Source organism: Cucurbita maxima, unplaced genomic scaffold (assembly GCF_002738345.1).
Source record: "Cucurbita maxima cultivar Rimu unplaced genomic scaffold, Cmax_1.0 Cma_Scf00005, whole genome shotgun sequence".
NCBI classification, from domain to species: Eukaryota; Viridiplantae; Streptophyta; class Magnoliopsida; order Cucurbitales; family Cucurbitaceae; genus Cucurbita; species Cucurbita maxima.
The window spans coordinates 302,927-325,878 of NW_019272021.1; the positions used below are offsets into that span (position 1 = coordinate 302,927).

General features: G+C 36.4%; 1 protein-coding gene and 1 long non-coding RNA gene across 4 annotated transcripts; both read right to left on the reverse strand.

Annotated features, from left to right (window-relative positions):
* Positions 1 to 2,139: 2,139 nt before the first annotated feature.
* LOC111479924 (double-stranded RNA-binding protein 4-like) lies at positions 2,140 to 22,493 on the reverse strand. Of its 3 annotated transcripts, XM_023124834.1 has the most exons (9): positions 22,483 to 22,493; positions 19,099 to 19,573; positions 9,777 to 9,884; positions 9,506 to 9,628; positions 3,699 to 3,934; positions 3,369 to 3,585; positions 2,960 to 3,127; positions 2,402 to 2,713; positions 2,142 to 2,370 (listed from the first exon to the last, which is right to left on the reverse strand). In XM_023124834.1, exons 2-8 carry the CDS (start codon positions 19,457 to 19,459, stop codon positions 2,424 to 2,426), a joined length of 1,503 nt encoding a protein of 500 aa, XP_022980602.1. In that variant the 5' UTR covers positions 19,460 to 19,573; positions 22,483 to 22,493; the 3' UTR covers positions 2,142 to 2,370; positions 2,402 to 2,423. The 3 variants fall into 3 exon arrangements, with proteins under 3 accessions (XP_022980603.1, XP_022980602.1, XP_022980601.1); XM_023124833.1 differs by having other exon boundaries at positions 2,142 to 2,713; XM_023124835.1 differs by lacking the exon at positions 2,960 to 3,127 and having other exon boundaries at positions 2,140 to 2,713.
* On the reverse strand, positions 4,922 to 9,499 carry LOC111480042. Its single transcript, XR_002717731.1, has 3 exons — positions 8,212 to 9,499; positions 7,343 to 7,345; positions 4,922 to 5,752 (listed from the first exon to the last, which is right to left on the reverse strand). It is a non-coding gene; the product is annotated as an uncharacterized LOC111480042 (long non-coding RNA).
* Positions 22,494 to 22,952: the final 459 nt, after the last annotated feature.

A 22,952-nucleotide genomic window follows, 5' to 3' on the forward strand; every position in this document is an offset into this window, starting at 1 on the left:
AGGTTGGCCTAGGCTATCTCATAACTGTCTCAATCTTAATTGGATTCACAATAATTCTCTTAATAGATACCACGTGATGCAAAAAGAAACCACCTCATGCAGCCAGAATTCGCATTTCGAGAACTTGACATACAATTGTTGTGCTCTCAACCCCATCCGGACTTTCCCTAAGTGTTCCTCAAGCTCGACCTCTATCTTGGAGTACACTAGAATGTCATTGATAAACACGATAACAAAAGTATAAAAGAAAACTTCTGGAAAACTTTGTTCATTAGCTACATAAGTATGGTAAAGTATTAGTAGGGTCATAGGACATGACTATGAAGAACACTGTTGTCCACCTCTCCGATCCTCATTTGATAGTAATCTGACCTCAAATCGATCATAGAGAACACCGTTGCACCCTACAACTAATCGAACTAGTCATCTATCCTTAGGAGAAGATATTTATTCCTGATAGTAACCTTGTTCAACTTTCTTGTTCAACTTTCTATAATATATGCATAGTTACCAGGATCCATCATTCTTCTTCATAAATAACACAGAAGTTCCCTGTGACGAATTAATAGTGGTCCGAGACTGGAGGCCACCCCTAGATGAGCTAGAGATAGATCCCAAGAGCATGATTGCATGTGTTTGCATTTGCATAACCCATATAGTGGGGCCACTTATTGAATATTTTTCAAAATAGTCACGCCGTGTGCCACATCATTTTTCAGGTAAAGACAAGGCGCACTTGTACGGAGGACGACGACATCGCAATTTGAGACTATGACATGTGCATAGGTTATTTAAATTCCTAGTCTTAGGTTAGAATAGGTTGTTTTGCATTTAATCGTTTTAAATTATTTTGTATTTGTTTTTATTTTCTCTAAGTTCAGTGTTTCGTATTTAAACACGTAAGACTATGACTGTGTTTTCTAGAGAAGAGTATGTTTTAAATATTTTCGAAGTTTATATTACAAATGAGGTTCATTTTAAGAATTATATTTTCGCACTAAAGATGAGCATGAGATATTAGTAGCGACTTTAAGTATGCAGCCATATTGCATTATGTAGTTAATTCAACCTAGGACATAACCCTACAAAATATTAATATGACGTTAAGAAGAGAAGCTAACGCGCATGTATTGCTAATAGTAACACAAGATGAAACTAGGTCTGTGTCATAAAGACATTTCAAAAAAGAGAAAAATTAGAGGGACTTTATGCATTTCTCTATGTACACGAGCATCACGACACTTCTCCTTTTTAAGATGATGAGTACAGACGCATACACTAGTAGAGTGATGGTGATCATGTTGAGCATGACACTCAGGGATCTACTGACTTTCAGATGTCGCAATGGACAATTAGCTCAAGGATGATGAGTTCAAGTGGGGTGCGAACCGCCGGGAGGTTCACACTTGCACATATGAGTCGTGTTTACAAAAGTGCTACTCATCCAAATTAAAAAAACTTTTACTAATAACACTTCGTTAGGTCTAGTGGGTGAGTTTGACATCTTTGAATACTCAAAGTATCATTTAATGACAACGTGTACTTGCATTTAAACATTGTCTCTCCAATTTTTTTATTTTTTTATTTTGAATTCCCTTGTTCTTAATTCTCATTTTATTTTTCTTTTCCACACTTTATTATATAACTTATATTTTATTCTTATTGTACTTTACATTGTTTTATAAATTATGTAATGGTCAAAGCCTCAATTTGAATTCGTCTTTTGTTGAGATAGGATCGGAATTAAATCTCGGTCACAAACGTCTTTTGTCGTAAAACTATAAATACCTTAAATATGTCATGTAAAAATCAGATTCGTGGATGAATGAAATCGAGATCTCAAATTGAGACATTTTCCTAAAAAATCCGAGCATCAATTTTATCATTTCTAAGGTTCGAGCAATTCTTTCCGTAAAATTGCATTCGAGCCATTCAAATAAGCCTTGATCAAGTTCGATTGTGGAATGACTCAATGTAGAACAAAGTTCCAAATCGATCCGTAATCTAATTCTAACTTGATTGACACAAATTTTGCATAAGAAGGTATTAATTACTTTGATTCAAATGGTTCTTGCTCCAACAAAAATTTGACAAAGAATTAGGATGGCCTTATCACATAGTTAGAATAGATTTCCATCAAAAGTTCAAATATTGAAAGCTTTCCAATTTTCGTTTTTAACCCCGTTAAACATCTAAGTACTCAAACAGTTCCTTGCCCCCCAACATTTTTATCACTACGAATAATCCCCCAAAGACAAAAGCGATCAGACATCAACAACATTGTTCCAAGTATCGTCAACAATTCCGAGTTAAAGAGTTAATACACACATGTATATATCTACCTATGCTTTAGAAGTATTATACTTCACAGTCCTGACTGTGGTTAGGCTACAATTTCAAAGTGAGTTAAACCATACCAAAGCTTATTGATTCGCTTTGGTCGAGAGTGAGAATGCAACCCATTGATCATCGCTTACTGGTAACACAGTAATATCCTTCGGAAATGTCATATTCGGCTGACGGGGGCAAACAATGACCCGTTTGGAAGATGAACTCTTTCCAGCTTCTAGCTTTGAGACTAAATTCAAAACGTAATCATTGGTGTTACCAGGTTGAGCAACATTACGGGATGATATAGCAATATCACGAGAAACTTCATGATCAATGTCACAAGAAGATGGAGCTCTCTTTCTTGTTGAAATGCTTTGAGATCCTAAACATGGAATATAAGACTGTGACAAATAAATATAGCACAAATAATATCAAATGACAATAATCAGAAACCTGGTGGACTAAAAGGATGATGTATCTAACATGTTTCAATTTTTGAATAACTTTTCTATGTCATATTTGGGTGCGGATTTATGCATAGTTTTGATTGCATGCCATCAGTTCATATAGTGTAATAGCCAAGGTAAAGAACACCAAATATAATAATAGTCTTAAAGGGCAAAACCACCTCCATCATTGGGTTGTTTCTCAAATGCCGGATGTGAAATTACAGGACTGGATCTCACTTGCAGTTCCAGGTCAGTGCTGACACTGGATTGCAAGCTACATGGGATGCCTTGAGGAGAAGCTCGTCCTCTAGGAGATGCAATTGAAGGGTTCGTAGAACTCGACTTCCCTGGATTACAATTGCACAAAAGATAGTAAATGCTATAAAGCTAAGCAATAACTAGTCATCAGTAGTTAAACACGATAATAGATATTTTCTGCTTTAGTCCATCGACTCCCATGTCCCATCATGGCATAAACTAATACACATTGCCTACCGAAATCTCATAAAATAAAAAACGTGCAATTGAAAGCCATGCTTGGAACCGAAACAGACTAAAAAAAAGTATACTATTGCCAAAAACACTTACCCTCTTTTATGCTCATATAAGCAGCTTTGGCTGCACTCATCTCAGCTTGTTTCTTGGTCCTCGATTGTTCCCCTTCAAAATTTGCTTCTCCTATTTTCACCGTTGAAACAAAAACTGGAACATGAATTTCACCAGATTGTGATGTTGAATAAACCGGTAAACCTAGACCTTTTTTTTGGGCCATCTCTTGCAACAGATTTTTGTAAAGGCCAGAGTCCTATAATTTATAAACGAAATAAACATCCAGAAATTAGTAGAAGTAACAGATATGGGTACTTCATTTAAGCACAAAACCACATCCAGAAAGTTGGTTTGAATTGGAATACTAGCCTCTTGAACTCCATCTTGACATGATGACAGTAAAGCAACTTTTGCAACTGCATTCTCAGCATCTTTTAATGTGGCATGAAATTCTGGACTTTCATAAGTTTTTCCATCGATTTCCACTTTACATCGAAAACGACTAGCATGGGGTGGGCCATCACGCTCACATGTATATACAGGTAAAGTGAGGTTTTTCTTCTGAGCGAAATTTTGCAACTTATTCTTGTATAAATGTTCCATACCTATGTGCATCAAAAAGTTCCCAAGTTGTTATATGTAATCATTCATAATTGGAGGGGCAGTATGAACTCCAAATTTTGAGCAATGTGAGATGCTTTGGAAAGAATAACATGAGAGAACCAAAAAGAATTGGAGTTCTTCCTCTTATGAGTCCCGATTTCGAGCTGTAACTACCTGATGCAATACAACTCAACCACCTAACCAACCTAACTCCCTTATGAACATCATCTATAGTTAAGGGTAACTGGTCACACAGTCTTACTAGCTTTCTATCTTCTTCATGTATGAGTTGCACTGTTTTTTATAAGGTCGTACTAATCATTTCTGTATCATTCCAATTAATCGGATGTATATCCACATCAATACCAACAACTCGAGCTAAGCGTATCAAGTGTAGCTGGTAGAAAGAATAACCCAAGCATTACTTGAATGACCATGCCAATGAATGAGCACCTCTTATTCGAACAAAGATAGATTATAAGCAAGGTATGCTCCTAAACAGAATGTCATCTAACCAAGGGAGCTTCATTTTCAAGGTTAAATTCACAACTCCCAACCTACCTTTATCATAAGCTAACCCTCTCACTTAATTGGATGCAACCCATGCCCTTCACCCTTACCTATCCACTAAAAGTTTCTGTTACCTTCTCCAACCTAACTAAAATAAAACGCGAAAACTTAAAGATAAGACATAAAATATAACAAGATACCACCCAATATGAACTAAATAAGAGTCAACTTGCTTCGATCTTCAAAAAAAATAAAAAAGCTTTTTTCCCAAAACACCAAACATCTGTGCACCCTCTACAAACAAGATTACGACAAGATAGAAACATGAGATTATGAAATGAAGAAAGACAGATAGGAGATGATTGTAGAACTTTTATTTGTTACTTGGTGCTTCAATTCTTGTTGACAAGGCCTTGTTTCTTATTTGGATCCCACCGGCTAATTTTTCATTTTTATTATTGAAAATGGTATTTTTGTCCTCCCGAGATTTAAAAAAAAAAAAAAAAGAAGTCCAATACACTCCTTTAGAACCAATATATGCAAGTCCTACTTCTCACATCCACGAATTCTAATCACATAGAAGACACATAAACCATGTTCTCTCCTATTTGCAGATATGCATTTGTAAGTCCCTTAAATGTCAATTAATCACTTTTGCAATAGCCTTCTTTTTCTTTCTTTTTTTAGTTGGATTGAAAATTTGGAGGCCTAGCTATTGCCGCATTTGCATCCTTCCTAACAAAGTATAGGTTCACTACCATAGTTGACACACAGCCTTTTTCCCATAACTTTAATTCCCTCTTCCTCACACAGACTCATTAATAACATCTTCACCTCAACATGTATGTTTAGCTTAAGTTTACCAGAAAGACTCAAAAAATCAAACCATCAAAGCCATTACGGGAAGAAATGTAGGGACTCGCAACTTTCCTCTTCTCACTTCGATTGACCTCTACGAGAAGTGTGTGGATCTTTATGCCTATAGAAGAAAAGCTTATAGCCATTCCCCTTTAAGATTAGTTATTATTGACTGTTTCCATTTCACAATCTGCGTTCAAGCAACATTTCTACGTTCTTTACCATCATCCAATTTTGTGCAGTATCACCTCCTACACCACTTCCTCGTGTCTTTCAATTTCTCTCTCCTCAACAGAACCAATTCACATTCCATGCTTTTCCCTTCCAGCATTCCAAAAAAACAATTTGCTCCGGTGCTAAAGATAATGCAATTGAGAATATCAACAATTGGCATCCCAAAAACAACGTATGATGATGATCATGGGTTGGCCTTGTTAAAGATGGTCATACTACTGGGATGAAATTGCTCCCATTTCTTTAGGATGTCCACTTCCCTAGTAATCTTAAAACCTTGTTTTTTCAATTTTTAGAGTTAGCTAATTTTATCTTTTCTAAATTTGTTAGTTTTGTACTGATATAAAAGTCTTGATTTGTTTGATAATATAATTGATTTTAGAACTTTAGTTTGTGTGTTTACAACATTTGGTATCAGAGCCACATTGCACGGCCTGATTGTGAGAAGAAGAAACTAGTTTTTTTTCTTAATGAGTGAGCTGAAAGATATTCAAAATATGGCACCTGAAATCAATTTCGTTCAACCGGCAATTCCTAAGTTTGATGGCCATGACGATCATTGGTCTATGCTTATGGAAGATATGACTCTTGAGGAGGCTTGGAGTGGCGTAAAACCTAATGTTCATTGTGTGCTGCTACGGAAAACCTAATGTTCATTGTGGCGTAAAACCTAATTTTCGAGTTTTTGGATGCATTGGGCATGTTCATGTATTAGACGGTAAGAGAAAGAAGTTAGATGATAAAAGTTTTCACTGTGTTCTGCTACGTAAAGAAATTAGATGATAAAAGTTTTCACTGTGTGCTGCTACGGATGAGTGAAGAGTCTAAAGTATATAGACTCTATGATCCAATGTCCAAGAAGATAGTTGTAAGCAGAGATGTTATTTTTGAAGAAAACAAATGTTGGAATTGGAGGAAAACTAATGAAGAAGCTAGACTTGATACCCTTGAATGGGAAGATAGTATTATAGAAGGAGGCGAACATGACCAAAGTGAGGAAGAATCTGAAGAGGAGACGATAGCAGAAGAAGAAGGGGAAGTTAGTATATCTTTCAGCGAGTCATCTGAAGCAAATTCCTCAACATCTGAAGAAAGCACTCCCGAAATGAGGAACAGAAGAGCACCATTATGGATGGAAGATTATGTGAGTGGGGGAGAATTTTCTGAAGAAGCTGAGAACAACAATTTAGTTCTATTAACCTCAACTACAGATCCAACCACCTTTGAAGAAGCTGTTCAAAGTTCAAAATGGAGAGCTGCAATGGACTTGGAGATAGGAGCCATCGGACGAAATGAGACTTGGAAGTTGACAAATTTGCCTAAAGAAATGAAGAAGATTGGAGTAAAGTGTGTTTTCAAAACCGAACTCAACGAAAATGGTGAAGTTGACAAGTATAAGGCTAGGTTGGTAGCAAAAGGTTAGGCATAACAACATGGTATAGACTATACCGAGGCGTTTGCACCTGCGACTAGGTGGGATACTATTCGAATGATAATTGCTTTAGCAGCTCGGAATAGTTGGAACGTGTATCAGCTTGACGTGAAAAGTGCTTTATTATATGGAGAATTAAAAGAAACCATCTTTGTTGAGCAACCACAAGTTTATGAGAAAAAAAGGTCAAGAATACAAGGTATACAAATTGAAGAAGGCATTATATGGCCTTAATCAAGCCCCACGTGCATGGTAAGTCAGTCGAATTGAAGCACATTTTGTCAAAGAAGGATTTGAGAGGTGCAATTGTGACCCTAATTTATTCATACAAACAGGAGATGGAGATAAAATTTTGATTGTTAGTCTATATGTTGACGATCTAATTTTTACTGGTAACGATGAGAGCATGTTTGTTAAGTTCAAGAATTTTATGAAACTTGAATTTGAAACGATTGATTTGGTAAAAATGAAATATTTTCTCGGTGTAGAGATGCAAAAGAAGTTTTGGAGAAGTTTAGGATGGAAAAAAGTAATAGTGTGAAAAAACCCTATTTTTCCTCGGGTTAGGGTTTTCACATATGAAGTGTCTCTAATGAGCAGATTTATGGCAAGTCCAACCGAGTTGCATTTGCAAGCTGCAAAAAGAGTGTTGAGATACTTAAAAGGTACTATAGATTTGGGAATCCTTTATCAAAAAAGGGGTAATGGAGAGTTGATAGCATATACTGACAGTGATTATGTAGGAGATATAGATGACAGGAAAAGCACTTCTGGCTATGTGTTCTTACTCAGTGATGGAGCTGTGTCTTGGTCCTCAAAAAAACAACCTGTAGTTACGTTATCCACTACTGAAGCAGAATTTGTGGCAGCCGCATCTTGTGCTTGTCAAGGGGTGTGGATGAGGAGAGTTTTGGAAAAACTTGGTCATTTTCAAGACAAGTGTATCACTATGTTATGTGATAACAGTTCCACTGTTAAGCTATCCAAGAATTCAATCATGCAGAGGGACGTAACAGACACATTGATGTGAGGTTTCATTTCTTGCGTGATTTGACCCGAGATGGAGTTATTGAGCTGAAGCATTGTGTCACACAAGAACAAGTTGCAAATATTATGACAAAACCACTGAAGCTGGATGCATTCAGAAAACTATGTGAGTCAATGGGTATGTGTGTAATACCACGAGTAAACTGAAAGCATCCCTACAATCAGTTTAGAGGAAAAATTGTTAAAGATGGTCATGACCTGTTCTCTAGGATGAAATGGCTACCATTTCTTTAGGATGTCCACTTCTCTAGTAATGTTAGAACCACTAAATTAATTAGTGGGTAGTTGTTTTTCCTATTTTTTAGATTTGGCTAATTTTATCATTTCTAAATTTGTTAGTTTGCAAGGCTATAAAAGCCAAACAAGTTGATTGGTTTGTTAATGTAATTGATTTTAGAGCTTTAATTTATGTGTTTACAACCGGCCTGATAGCCATTGGGATCAATAAAGAAGGTAAAGAGCTTTGAATGAAATGGAATGACTACCGACTTAGGATTTAATACCCTACAAATTTATTGGCAACCAAATGTCCAAATGTAATAGTATCAATCAAATGTAATTGAGGTGCATAAAAGTTAGCTAAAAAACTCGAGATAATATATACATCAAACTTTAAACGTTAAAAAGAAAATTGTTTGACAAGATTTCATTATAGAAAAAATGATAATGCATTGTTCAAAACAAATTTAGAAGACATTGTTAATAAATATTAGGTACTTCACCTTCCAAGCACTTGAGAGGTGGGACTTTCACATTCTAGCCTCCTGTCAATAGTCCTCTCCCTATATTAGTAGCAGTTGCTCAGTCTTAACCCACAAAAACCCGACTAGCTTACCCTGCCGAATAACCTCGACATTGTTAGAGGCTAAATGACCCCCAACCTTACTAGTTCTTCCCTCTCCTTGCATATGTGAAACCCACTGGTCACCTATTCTTTCTTCCTTTTTTCTTTCTTTCTTTCTTTATTTTTTTTTTTTCCTCTTTTTTCTTTTTTTAATTGGATGTATATCTTCGACTTACTTGAGAACTCCCAAGGATAGAATACATATTTTATTTTTCCTACCTATGTTGGATTCTTAAAAGCTAATTAAACCCTACAAATCTCATAAAAAAAAGTCATCCTACTCCATTCTCCAGAATCCAACATACATTACAACAAAGGATACAATAACAAATGTCAGCATGTGTTTCCAAAAAATAAAAAGAAAGAAATGTAAACATGATATTTTACCTCCATATGTTTTTAGATAAAAAGCTAGCATCTACCTCCATATTGCAATCTAATATTTGTGCCAACCCGACATAAAGTTGCTGATCATATGAGCATTTAAAGTGTTCAACCATCTTGACTTTGTAAGGGATACGAGTAAATCATACCAGATGCATGCCAGAACATAGTCAAAATAAACCAATATGTGCCACAATGCTACCATAATATTGAAGCAATATATTTTTTTTAATGTACATGAATATGGTGATAATCCTTTCTAACCAGTCAATTTACTGCATTCTTTGTCAAAGTAATCAACCACGGGAGACTTGTCAGTGTTTTGAATTTTCGGTTCAACTGACTGTGCTGAAAATTTGACACCCATATTACTCGTGATAGACGAATCTACAGGAAGAATCAAACCACATTAACAAATGTAAGTATCCTAGCGCACATACTCAGAAAATAATTTGATGAAACAATAATTATTATTTTTTAAGGATGTGAAAAGTTGCTGGAAAGCTTTATAAACATTGAATGCTGCTTTTAAAACCTTTAGTGGATTCCACAAGTCCAGAAGATTCATTTGCCACCTCAAGCTTTACTGGTCTTTGTGGGTAAGAAACTGTGTTGTCCAGGTTAGTTGTTGCACCAAAAGTGTCTGCAAGAAAAGGAAAGTGACAACAATATTTTAAGTATTCTAGCATATTGGAAAAATAAATATTGTCTGAATCCCAACCTAACTAAATCTTCTTCACATTGTGTTGTCCAGGATAACAACTAATTACAGAAGGCCAAAGTTTTCAAGTAATTAGTTGTCCATGACAATGTCATTAAGATTAGAATAGAAGGGAAAACTGTACGATGGGTAATTAATTGAATCATATTTAATTTTATGTTTTTAAAAATGCGAGGCATATCAAGAACGACAGGTAAGTATTTTGTGGGCACAAATCCTGAAATGGTTTTCAGAAACAGTTACTAATAGGGCCCATTTCATGAAAACATTTTGTAAAAACTCATGCCATCATCTTGCAACGAACATGCTCAAACCCAAGGTTCATTATCTCTTTCATGCATGTGGTGCACTCTTTCACTCACGATTTCTAGTCATGATTAATCTTCAAAAATCTAAACTATGTCCATTACTCTCTATGGCCAATGTTAGAAATCACGACTCTCCACAATGGTATGATATTGTCAACTTTGAGCATAAGCTCTCTTGACTTTGCTTTGGGCTTCCCCAAAAGGCCTCATACCAATGGAGTTAGTATTCCTCACTTATAAAATCATGATCTTCCACTAAATTAACCAATGTGGGACACTCACTCCCAATAATCCTCAACAGCCAAGTCATTTGTATACTTGATCACCGCACTTCTATCTCCACAATAATATACCTACCGTCAGTCTTTAGATCTATGAATATGACATAATTTTGTGGATTTTAAGGGTTCAAACTTTTCACACTAGGTAGTGTAATAATATTGGCTTTAGTTGGGATATACCTAAAGTAACATCCAACTCGTGCTCATAGAATGGACAAACATGACCTGGAAAGTAGACTCTTCTTCTACCTCACATCACGCACCTTCCTCTTGTGTCGTTGACATCTCCATGTATATAGTGTCCATAGACAGCTCTTTCTCCATCACCTACAAATTTCTCCAATGGTCCCAAGTCCACACGTGATAGGCATCGGCCCCAATAACGAAGGTTTGTCATAGGACAACACTAGGGGGAAAGATAAATTATGCAAGGAGTGAGTAATATATGAGTGGGGCCCAGGAATTGGTTAAGACATGGATTGAGAAATGTTGTCGTTATGGGATATATAAGCATATAAGGAAATAGGAAGGTGCAGGAGTATTTTTTTATTAGAATTATGTTGGCCATTTGGAGAGAGAAGATCTTGAATTCTCCCTTAGCTTGTATTTAATGTTGCACCCATCCTTTCTTCCCATGTTGGGACTTTCAATCCAACCCAATCAGTCTTGAACGACATCCCGATCTATTTTTATGTCCCTCTTCAGTTTCCCTAGTGTGGTTAACTAAGTAGTTTTTGAGAAGTTGAAAAGGATTCTTATGGGAGGGAGCTGATGAGGAGAAAGGTTCTCATCATGTGAGATGGAAGGTGGTGCAGGCTGCTAAACCTTGGAGGGTTAGGCATAGATAACGTAAGAGCCAGGAACAAAGCCCTATTAGCTAAATGGTTATTTCTATTGAGCTTCCTTGTTAGTGGGGTTAAATGCATTTCCAGAAACCCATGAAAAGATGTTTCTATTGAGCTTCCTTGTTAGTGGGATTAAATGCATTTCTAGAAACCCATGAAAAGATATTTCTATTTAGCTACCATTTCTTTAACAATTTCTTTATTGTGTTAAAGGAGGTGGGGGGATACTTACTTTTGAGAGGATAAATGGGCGGGGATAAACCCCTCTACTCCATGTTTCCTCCTTATATCAGCTATTCTCTTCGAGAATCATTTTGAAGCTACAATCCTTTCTCAGTTTGAGAACTCTCTATCTCCTTCTTTGGTTTTCGTAGTCCGTTGATCGATAGGAAAATGACAGACGTTCTAACTCTTTAATCTTTGTTGGAAGAGTTTTGCATTAGTCCAGGGAGGGGGATGTTCGCCTTTGGAGTTCTAGTCTGGTCAAAAATTTTCCTACAATTCCTTCTTTCGATGTTTGACCTACAAGTGGTGTTTTCTCTTACCGTTAATTTCAGGTGCAATGAAGGAAATTGGCCAACTTCTTATTTGAAATTGCTTCTCAATGGCAAGCCTCAATCTTACTCTTTTTGGCTTCTACTCTGGAAAAAGTGGAGAATAGGCTTAACCCATGGGGATATTTTCACATATCGAAAGAGGGTCGTCCTCTTATCCAAGCTACTTTGACTAATCTCACTAGTTATTATTTGGCCCTTTACCCCATCCCTCCCATGGCCTTGTTTGCTAGTGAGTGTTTGTCCTGCAATTTTATTTGGAAGAGCAGCAAAGAGAACAAAGGCTTCTCACCTCCTAAAATGGGTCAAGTCAAGATCCTAATTGATGAAGGGAGTTTAGGGAATATTGGCTAAGTGGGATGGGCGTTGGTTATAAACTTGTTTTATTTATTTCTTTTTCTCATAAGTTTTTGCTAAAAATAGCTGTTAGTACTTATTTTATTTTATGTTTATTTCACCATGAAAAAAGGCTAGCTATGTTGATGACAGGAAGAGTGGAAGAGTGGAACTAATCTTTAAGAAGTGGAATTAGTGGAAGTAGTGGCAGCTAATTTGTAGCAAGAAATGTGTTAATTTTTTATTATGTAAGAAAAATGGTGTCAAGTTAGTAACACACCACAAAAAAAAGAGAAATTAATTTGTGTCTTTGCTCCTTCTCCCCTTCTGTTATTCTCCGTCATTTGGTATCAGAGCTATTCAATCATGTCTCACTTAGAGATTGAGCGGTCAAGAAGAGAGAGATCAAAAAATGAAACAGAAATCGAGTGACAAGAGCCAAAGCACCGGTGCGATAGAAGATGATGCCTCAAACAAAGTGAGTATACGGATTCAAGAAAAGGAGGGATCTGTCACACTCAAATACTCGATGTTGACAAAATGCAACTATGCAGCTTGGGCGATTAAGATGGAGGTATTTATGATGACACAAGGTGTTTGGGAGGCAATTGAATCACCCGAAACAGTAGATAACCGCAAAGATAAAATGGCTTTAGCAGCTATTTATCAAAGTATTGGAGAAGATATGGCTCTAGTGGCACTTTGAAGGTTGAGGATGGGTGATTCAAAAAGTATTGATGAGTATTTGGAAAACTCATCATTATTGTCAACAAATTGAGAGGCCTTGGCAATACTGTGGATGATATCCAAGTAGTTAAGAAGCTTCTACGATCCACCTCTGCAAAGTTTCTTCAAATCACTTCAACGATTGAGGAGTTCAGTGATCTCAAAACGAAATCTGTTGATGAGATTATTGGATTACTCAAGACACATAAAGAACGATTGCAAGGGTTTGGAGAAAAAGATGAAACCGTTCTCCTCACTCGTGCAGAATGGAAGGGACGAGAGAATGCAAAATCCTCAAAGAAAGAAGGGAAGGATCAAGGCAGGTCCAGAGGAGGTAGGGGACAGGGTCGTGGAAAATGGAGAGGCCGTGGGAGAAGTGACTGGCATCGAGGAGAGGAAGGAGAGTCACAAACTCAGAAGAAGAAATTAGACAAAAGTAAAATTAAATGTTACCGGTGTCAGCAGATGGGACACTTCGCATCAGAATGTTCCACAAAAGACGAACAACTCAACTTGATAAAGATGCAGAAGGATAAGGAGTCTTCATGGCTGATGATAGAGGCGTGTGAAATTAAAACTACACGTGACAAAGAGCCTGATTTTGTGATGCTGAATGAAACTATAGAGCCGCCACCAACCAATATTGAAGCTAAAAATTCCTGGTACCTAGATACTGGAGCAAGCAACCACATGTCAGAAAAAAGGAGGGTGTTTCGTGAGCTCGACACATCTGTTGTTGGAAAGGTACGTTTCGGTGATAACTCTGTAATAGACATTTGTAGTCGAGGAATAGTGCTCTTCAAATGCAAAACCGATGAGCACTTGATCTTATCGCAAATCTATTACATACCCAAACTCAAAAGCAATATTATAAGTTTGGGCAACTAGACGAGAGTGGAAATAAAATTGTCATAGAGAACAATGTGATGAAGATATATGACAGGGCCAGGAGCTTGATTATTATGGTGACCAAACAATCCAACTGACTGTATGTAGCAAAGTTGAGGCTTGCGAATCAAGTGTGTTTAATGGCAAATATCAATAACGATGGTTGGCTCTGGCACGCGAGGTATGGACACCTGACTTTTCACTCTTTAAAGCAATGAAATGACAAAAGAATGGTTGAAGGGTTGCCGAAAATCACCTAGGTCAATCAATTCTGTGAAGGGTGTTTAATTGGAAAGCAGCATAGGAGGGTTGCCGAAAATCACCTAGGTTAATCAATTTTGTGATGGGTGTTTAATTGGAAAGCAGCATAGGACTCCTTTTCCACAAACAACAACATATCATATGAAGGAGTCATTGGATCTCGTCCATGGAGATCTATGTGAACCTATTTCGCTAATGACTTATGAAGGTAACTGATATTTCATGTTACTGGTGGATGATTTTTCACGATTTATGCGAGTGTTTTTGTTGAAAAACAAAAATGAAACACTGGTGGTATCTAAAAAGTTCAAGATGAGTGTGGAGGTAGAGAAAGGCAAGAAGATTAAGAGCTTTAGAACGGACCGTGGAGGAGAGTTCGTATCTACTGCTTTAAAAGACTATTGCGAGAATGAAGGCATGAAGAGATTTCTTACTAAATTTTCACCACAGCAAAATGGCGTAGTAGAAAGGCGTAATCGAACGGTTGTAAAGATGACCAGATGTATGTTAAAGTGCAAAGAGATGCTTGCAAAATTTTGGGGAGAAGCTGTCAAAACTGTCGTGTATATTCTGAATAGATCGCCAACAAAAAGGAGTTGCAGATGGTACACCGTATCAAGCTTGGTTTGACAAGATACCGAAGGTTCATCACTTTAAAATTTTCGGGTGTCTTGCTCATGCCAAGAATATATATTCACACCTTCCCAAACTTGTTGATAGGAGTGTGAAGACAATTATGTTGGGATATGAAGATGAAACCAAAACTTACAAACTATTGGATCCACAAAAGAACATAATTATGGTGAGCAAGGATGTGTTGTTCGAAGAGGTGAAAAAGTGGTGTTGGGAAGAAATCATAAACGGTGATGATTTACAAAGAGGAACTTTCTTTCACTGTTCAAATTTCAGAAAAACAGAGTAGAACAGAGGGGAGGAATATTGAACAAATCGAAGTTGATCCAGATGAAAGGTAAAGGGAAAATTTGTCCTCAACTTTATCAACACCAGACAGTACCTCAAATGCATCATCATCAAGCTCGTCGACGCCGAAAAAGTCTAGGTCTCTAGAAGATATTTATAGAGAATTGAACGAAGCAAAGGAGGAAGCAGTGGGCCTTTGTTTTCTTTCTATAGAAGAGCCAACCTCATATGAGGAAGCTACTAAGAATGAAAACTGGAGGAATGCCATGAAATCTGAAGTTCTCTCCATTGAAAAGAATAGAACATAACGTGGGAATTCACAGATTTGTTGAAGAATCATAAAGCAATCGGCATGAAATGGATTTTCAAATTAAAGAAAAATCCAGATGAAGAGATCATGAAACATAAGGCGAGACTCGTGGCAAAGGGATATGCACAGTAGTTTGATGTAGATTACAGTGAAGTATTCGCACCAGTGGCCAGGTTAGAAACAGTGAGATTAATTCTTGCCTCTACAGCAATTAAGAATTGGGAAGTACATCACATGGATGTGAAGACAACTTTTCTGAATGGCGAGTTAGAAGAGGAGGTGTATGTTGTTCAACCAGAAGGGTTCATTAACAAGGAAAATCCAAACATGGAATTAAAACTATGTAAAGCCTTGTATGGATTAAAACAGGCTCCGAGGGCTTGGAATCTTAAACTTGATCAATGTTTGTAATCGCTTGGTTTTGTTAGATGTCCACAGGAATATGCTCTCTACAAGAAAATTAATGGAGTTGAAGCAATGATAATCGGCACATATGTGGATGACTTAATCATAGCTGGCTCAAACAAACAAGTTATAGCTTAGTTCAAGGAAGAGATGTAGCAGAAATTTGATATGAGCGATCTTGGAGTTTTGAGCTATTACTTGGGTATCGAGGTACGACAAAGTAGTGAATCAATCACTTTATGTCAGGCCGGATATGCAAGGCAAATCCTAGAGAAGCTAGGAATGGGGGAGTGCAATCCTTGTTCAATTCCCATGGAACCAAGTATGAAGATGAGCAAACATGGGAATGGAGAACCTGCAGTTGACAAAACACTTTACAAAAGTGTTATTGGAAGCTTACGCTATCTGGTTAATACCCAACCCGACATAGCCTACTCAGTTGGTGTGATGAGTAGATGCATGGAGGCACCAACAACTTCACATCTCACAGCAATGAAACAAATATTGAGGTATGTGAAAGGTACTCTAAGTGTTGGTTGTGTTTATAAGAAGCTGTCGAATATGGAGCTGGTAGGATTTAGCAACAGTGATATGGTTGGGGATATTGATGATAGGAAGAGTACAACCAAAGTGTTGTACTATTTGGGAGTAAATCCAATAACCTGGGTATCGCAGAAGCAGAAGGTGGTGGCTTTATCGTCATGCGAGGCTAAGTATATAGCCGCAATGGCTGGAACGTGTCAAGGAGTATGGTTGGGCAGGATTTTGAGTAACATCAGTCAACTACAAGTAAAACCCAAGCTTAATGTTGACAACAAGTCAACTATAGCGTTGGCGAAAAATCCTGTTTACCATGATTGACAATACCAAGTTTCATTTTATTCACCAATGTATGCAAACTGAAGCTATTGAATTGGAATATGTGAACACAAATGAATAGTTGACGAATATTCTAACAAAGTTGTTAGCAAGACAACGGTTCCTAGAGTTAAGAGAGAAGATTGGCTTGAAGAAAGCCGATTCACCATAGTTAATCAAGTTTAGGGGAGTGATAGTTAGTTATAAACTTGTTTTGTTTATTTATTTTGCTTCGTAAGTTTTTTTTTTTTTTTTTTTTTTTTTGCTAAAAATAGCTGTTAGTATTTATTTTATTTTGTTGTTTATTTGTCCATGAAAAAAGGCCGGAGATATCGATGACAGGAAGAGTGGAAGCCGTGTGAGAGTAGAACTAATTTTTAGGAAGTGGAATTAATGGAAGTAGTGGTAGCTGATTTGTAGCAAGAAATGTGTTTTTTTTTTTTTTTTCTTTTATTATATAAGAAAAATGGTGTAGTTAGTAACACACCATAAAAAAAGAGAAAAATTAATTGGTGTCTTTGCTTCTTCTTTCTTTCATCTCGCAATTTCATATAGAAAAAATCTGCTTTATGGAGAAAGGGGATCTATAAAATGGTTCTTTACATGTGAACCTACAGTCAGGTCACACATTGTTATGTACAGCTAATGACCCAAGAAATTACACTGAAACGCTCAAAGCTACTCTCTAGAAACATGTCTATTGTAAAGTCTGTAGGGTGATGGCAATCAATTGCAGAATGACGTTTGGATGGGAAATACTGCTCGCAAAGATGTGTTCCCATCCTTAAATGCTCCTACCCTCAAGAAAGAAGTACCGATTTCAGACTTTATGGAATATTGCTTCTAGTTCATGGAACATTCAGCCAAAAAGAAGTCTTGAAGATGTTGAAATTAAATAATGGGCTAGGCTCTCAAATGCCCTTTCATCAATCATTATCAATAAACAAGGAGGCATATGGGTCTGGAATTTCGATAAGGATGGTGTTTTCACATCCAAATCTCAGTCAAAATCCCTAACACCAGCTGGAATCCAAGGCAATGATGAATTATATCGCACCATCTGGGAAGGAAAATATTTATAAAAAAAAATGAAGTTTTTATATGAGAGCTTAGCCATTCTTGTTTACACTCCCAAGACAAGTTACAACAGTGATCCCCTTGGCTTAATATCTCTCCTAATTGTTGTATTTTGTGCAAAAGGGATCCTGAAGCTTACAGCCACCTTTTCAGCTAATGCTCCTTTGACAGATCTTATTGGGATTTCATATTGGCTGCTTTTGGATGATGCACTCTTCCCTGAAGGGAAAAAAAATATGCACTCTTCTTTTTGGGATTTCATATTGCTACTCCTTTGCCAGAGAGTAGCAATTCCAAATAATATATGCACTCTTCTTTCTATCACGGATCACTGAAGGGAAAAAAAAACGAGGGCTGAACTTTATCTAGGCTTTCTTTTGGTCTATTTGGCTGGAGAGAAGTTCTCATACTTTCTCATACAAAGAGCAAGTTTTAGAGTCTTACATCACTTCAATTCTTTACCTAGCTCTTTTGTGGGAAAATTTGTAAATTGACTCCTCCATTTTGTAATTATAGTTTATCTTCTCTCATAACCCATTGGAATAGTTTTTTGTAACATAATGGATAGGATTCACCTTTTTGTAATTTCACTTTATCAATGAAATGGTGTTCCAAAAAACAAAAGGGATGGCTCCAAATTACTTCAGTAAAATCCTGACTGAGGATAAAATGATTGCTGTATATAAATCCCCAAACACGAAATTCGCAAGAGAAAGAACCTAATCCCCATCAAGCTTCCAAGTTAATGTCTTTGTCTCCATGTAGAGAATAAAGGTCCAAAGTTCCTCACAAGGGAAATATAATCTTCCGCTTCTTCATCTTTGGGATTTCTTTTGTGTGAGATCCCACTTCGGATGGGGAGGAGAACGAAATACCCTTTATAAAGTAACAGACGCATTTTAAAAACCAGAGGACAATATCTACTAGCGGTAGCCGGTAGCGGTGTGCTTGGGCTGTTACATTTTGACTCAAAAAATCAAAGAATCGACAGACCAGCAATAGGAAACAAAATAGCAATTCTGTCCCAAAATAGGTTCATGAGGCGAATGAACATTTATTGTCACTTCTAGGAGGCTGATTGCAAGACAACATAAGCCATTCACATGGAGTAATGCAAAATTTACTAACTACAATCTTGCCCTAGAGAGAGCCTCATTCTGATAGGGAACCTCCAAAATCACTTAACAAAACAAACAGACACAATCTTTCAATTCGTTCTAGAATTTCCCTCTACCACTTATACTCTTCTTGCCATAGAGATGAAATATTTGCATCTCAAACATTTAATTAACTGACACGTAGAAACTATGAACAAATGCATATCGACAAGTAAATGGAAAGTGGAAAGAAGAGTCTAAAGTCATACCCGATTGCGAAGGCAAGGACGGCTGTGGAAAAGAAGAAATATGCAGAGAGGGGTGAGAAAATTGAGGACTGTAACGAAGTTGTTCCAGCGGAGGAGATGATTCCGGAAAAGATGGCTGGGGATGGTATGGCTCAAGCTTGGGTGAAGAAGGAAGAGAAAAGAAGTCAAAAGCAAGTTTAGCAGCATCGTTCTGTGCTTGCTTGGAAGACTTACAAGGAGTCTGGGAACAGAATTTGTTGCCGGCGACGGTGACTGTGGCCTCAAAGCGCGGGTCGTGATCTTGACCTTGCTTGACAACGGAATACACGGGTAATTCGTAGGATTTGCGATGACAGAGCTCTTGAAGCTTTGTTTTGAACATGATTTTGGAAGGGCGTTCGATCAAGAAATGGATTCAGGTAGAGATGGAGAGGAAACCAAGAAATTGAGAAGATGATGGTGACAGTGGAGCGCTAGCTCGAGGAGAGACTTCACACTTCGCACTTAATTTCCCCCAAATCCAGGAATGCATCGTGTAGTAATAATACATTGTAAATTATCCTTTTTTTCTTTTTCATTTTTCATTTTTTTTTTCTTTTAAGTAAAATATCTTAAATACCATTTTTCAATTGTATTGTAAGGTTCTTATTTGATAATGGGAATGAAATTTCGAATTTTTTTTTATTATTTAATCACTTTAATTATATTTTGCACTTTCTAAATATTTTCCTTTTAAATAATCATTAAAAATTGTGCACAGACAACTATTTCAGGTAGCCCAAACGTGCAAATAGCATGGCTTCCAAGTCTAGCATCACGCGCATGCACGACCCAGTGAGACAAGCCTCACAATGCTAGACATAAGCTTGGAAGTATAAGCTAACAAGTCAGCCTAACAATCATCGACACAATCTAGCTCACTCAACTCTATCAGCTCTTGTATGACTCATCAACTTAGGTAGCATGTTATAGCTCAAGAGTGGTTAGGTTGGGTTTGGTCTGCTTCAATCGACCTCTAGTAAGCTTCCTCAACTCGGTTTAACTTTAGTTGGCTTGTTTTGACCATTTTGGATCGTCCCAAAACTGTTTCCGACATAATTAAGGCTAAAAATGATTAGGATAGTTACTTTTTTTGATAATTAAAAATATTTAGCACTATTTCCATAAGACCCGAGGCTCAATGAAAAGTTTAATTTTTCTTTTAAATCGAAGTTCCGAGATTTTATTGAGAGCTTTAGACCAAATTTTAAAAGGAAGCCGAAGAGAAAAATGATCAGAAATAAAAGAGAAATTAAAAAAAATATATTAAAAAAAATGATAGGAAAATTAGAAATATGATCCAAGCCAACCCTAGGGGGTAATTTGGTCATTCTGCCCTCCATTTTATCAAACCCTGGAATTTAGAAAAGAAAAAGAAGGAAAAGAGGGAAAAGAAAAGAATTAAAAAAAATGAGAGAGAAAGGAAGTTCTAGAGAGAGAAAGAAAGTTCTAGAGTACGACAAAGATACAATAGGCTCTTATACCAAATTTTGACATCAACTTTAATCTCGACCTAGATCCTGGTAAAAAAATTAACACTTTTCTATACAAAATTCGAATCAACCAAGAGATAAGACTAAAATTAGATTAAGATCGATGACGTAGCAAGATTTGGAACCTTGTTCTAAATTGAGTCACTCCACCATCAAACCTGATCAAGGCTTGATTGAATGGCTGGGATGAATGTTCTAAATTGAGTCACTCTACCATCATGAAGGCTTGATTGAATTGCTCCGATGAAATTTACCATAAGAATTGCTTGAAACTTAGTCTCAAATCAATTTGAGAGATCAATTTCATTCATCACAAATCTAATTTTTACATAATAATTTGTGGTATTTATAGTCTCCTCACAAAGAAGTTAGTGGTCGTTATTTAATCCCGAACCCTTAAATCTCAACAAAAGACAAAGTACTTGTCACAATTGCATTTTGATGGCAACGGACTTTCGATTGTGCGGCACTCATTTCTCAACAAGTGAGTTAAACCTATTCGTTCTAGCCCCGGTTCAAGAATAAAGTTTTTAGAAAACGAGGGCATAGAAATTTCGAAAGAGAGTTTTGAAAGCAAGATTTGAGAAATTGAAATGGGTGTTATATGAGAAAGTAAGCAAAAAGACAACCATCAGCTTACTGCATATAACTATCAGGTGAGGAGAAGTTGTCATTACAAACTTTATAAAATTTTAAAAAATAATAATAAATAAAGTTTTCTAACAACTTATGAAATGATGCTTGCAACTTCAACCGTGCAAATATTAACTTTTGAAGCTCCAAATGATCATTCATCAATCGAATCAGCTTGTAACACATGAAATGATGGTTGAACCGAGCTTATCCAATTTTGTAGGTGAAAAATGAATGCTTGTTAAATCTTTTTGGCCTTGGATCGTGTAATAAGTCAAGTTAGAACATTTGGAACACCGTAATTCTTATCATTGTCTATGCCACCTGCTCCAAATTCGCATATGTCCTCAATCAGCTCCTTGTCTCTTAAAAAACCTAAGAAAACTAGAATGAGTACCCAGACTCAGGCTTGAAAAATAGTCAAAGACATACCCAATCGAAAAAGGATGTAATCCAAATGCATTTCAAGTAAATGTAGTAAAATTTGACTAGTTGATCCTTTGGCTTTTACGACAATATGAATGTATTTAAGTAATTGTCGTTTCGTAAGACCATAATGAAAACAAAGACTATAATAAAAACACAATTTTTGTTTTTCTCCCTCCTGCTTGGGCACAAAGTTTGTTTTTGAGAAAAATTTGCTTTTCCAAATATTTTTTTGAATCCTTTTTTGACATAGAAGTGCGTTTTTTGGAACTGCCATTAAAAAATTAGTCATTACTATAATTGGATGTGAAAGATATCTAGTGTTCAAAGGAATTGATACTTAACAAAAAAAAAAAAAAATCTTGTGACATAGGTAAGAAATAGAAATCAATTATATGCCTCTAAGTTTATTTACTATTTATTTTTTAGAATCTATTTAATAGATTTATATATTAAATTAATTTTTAATAAATTAATTATTGTTTATAATTTATTTATTATTTATTCTTTTTAGAATTTATTTAATAGATTTATATATTAAATTAATTTTTAATAAATTAATTATGGTTTATAATAAGAATATGTTGTGTAACTTTTTTTCCAAAAATGAACGACTCTTTTGAAAGCGTGTTCAAAAGACATCTAGTGAAAGACTATAATTGGTATAATTGGTATGCTAGGGTATAACTTGGTATGCTAGGGTATAACACGCTGTTCAAAAGACATCTAGTGAAAGACTATAATTGGTATGCTAGGGTATGTGTTCAAAAGACATCTAGTGAAAGACTATAATTGGTATGCTAAGGTACAACACTCTTTCTTGACTTGTTCTTGTTTTTGTCCCGAGATCTTAAGCTCTTGGGTTCTATGCTTGAGTTTTGAGTGATTATCGTGAGTTATTATCATCCTGATTTAGCCTAAAGACCTTGGTCCTAGGTTCTAAGGTCTTAACCTTGGTTCTTTTTTAAGTATCTTGGTCTTGGATTCTTATGTATTTACCTTGGTTCCGTTCTAAGGTTGAGTTCTTAGTTCCGAAAACTTGGATCTTGATATATATTCCAACTCTTGTTCTTCTTCTTGACCTTAGCCTTGTTCTTGATTCTTTCCTTAGTTCTTGTTTTTTTCTCGAATGGTTACCTAAGAAACCCCCCTAGAATTTGCGGTACAAGACATAACATAATCACTTGTGTCCAACGCTTCACACATCCAAACAACATAGTCTCTTCATGCTCTAAACAACACAGTCTAAACCTACTTACGTGTTTCAAGCGACGTAGTCTAATC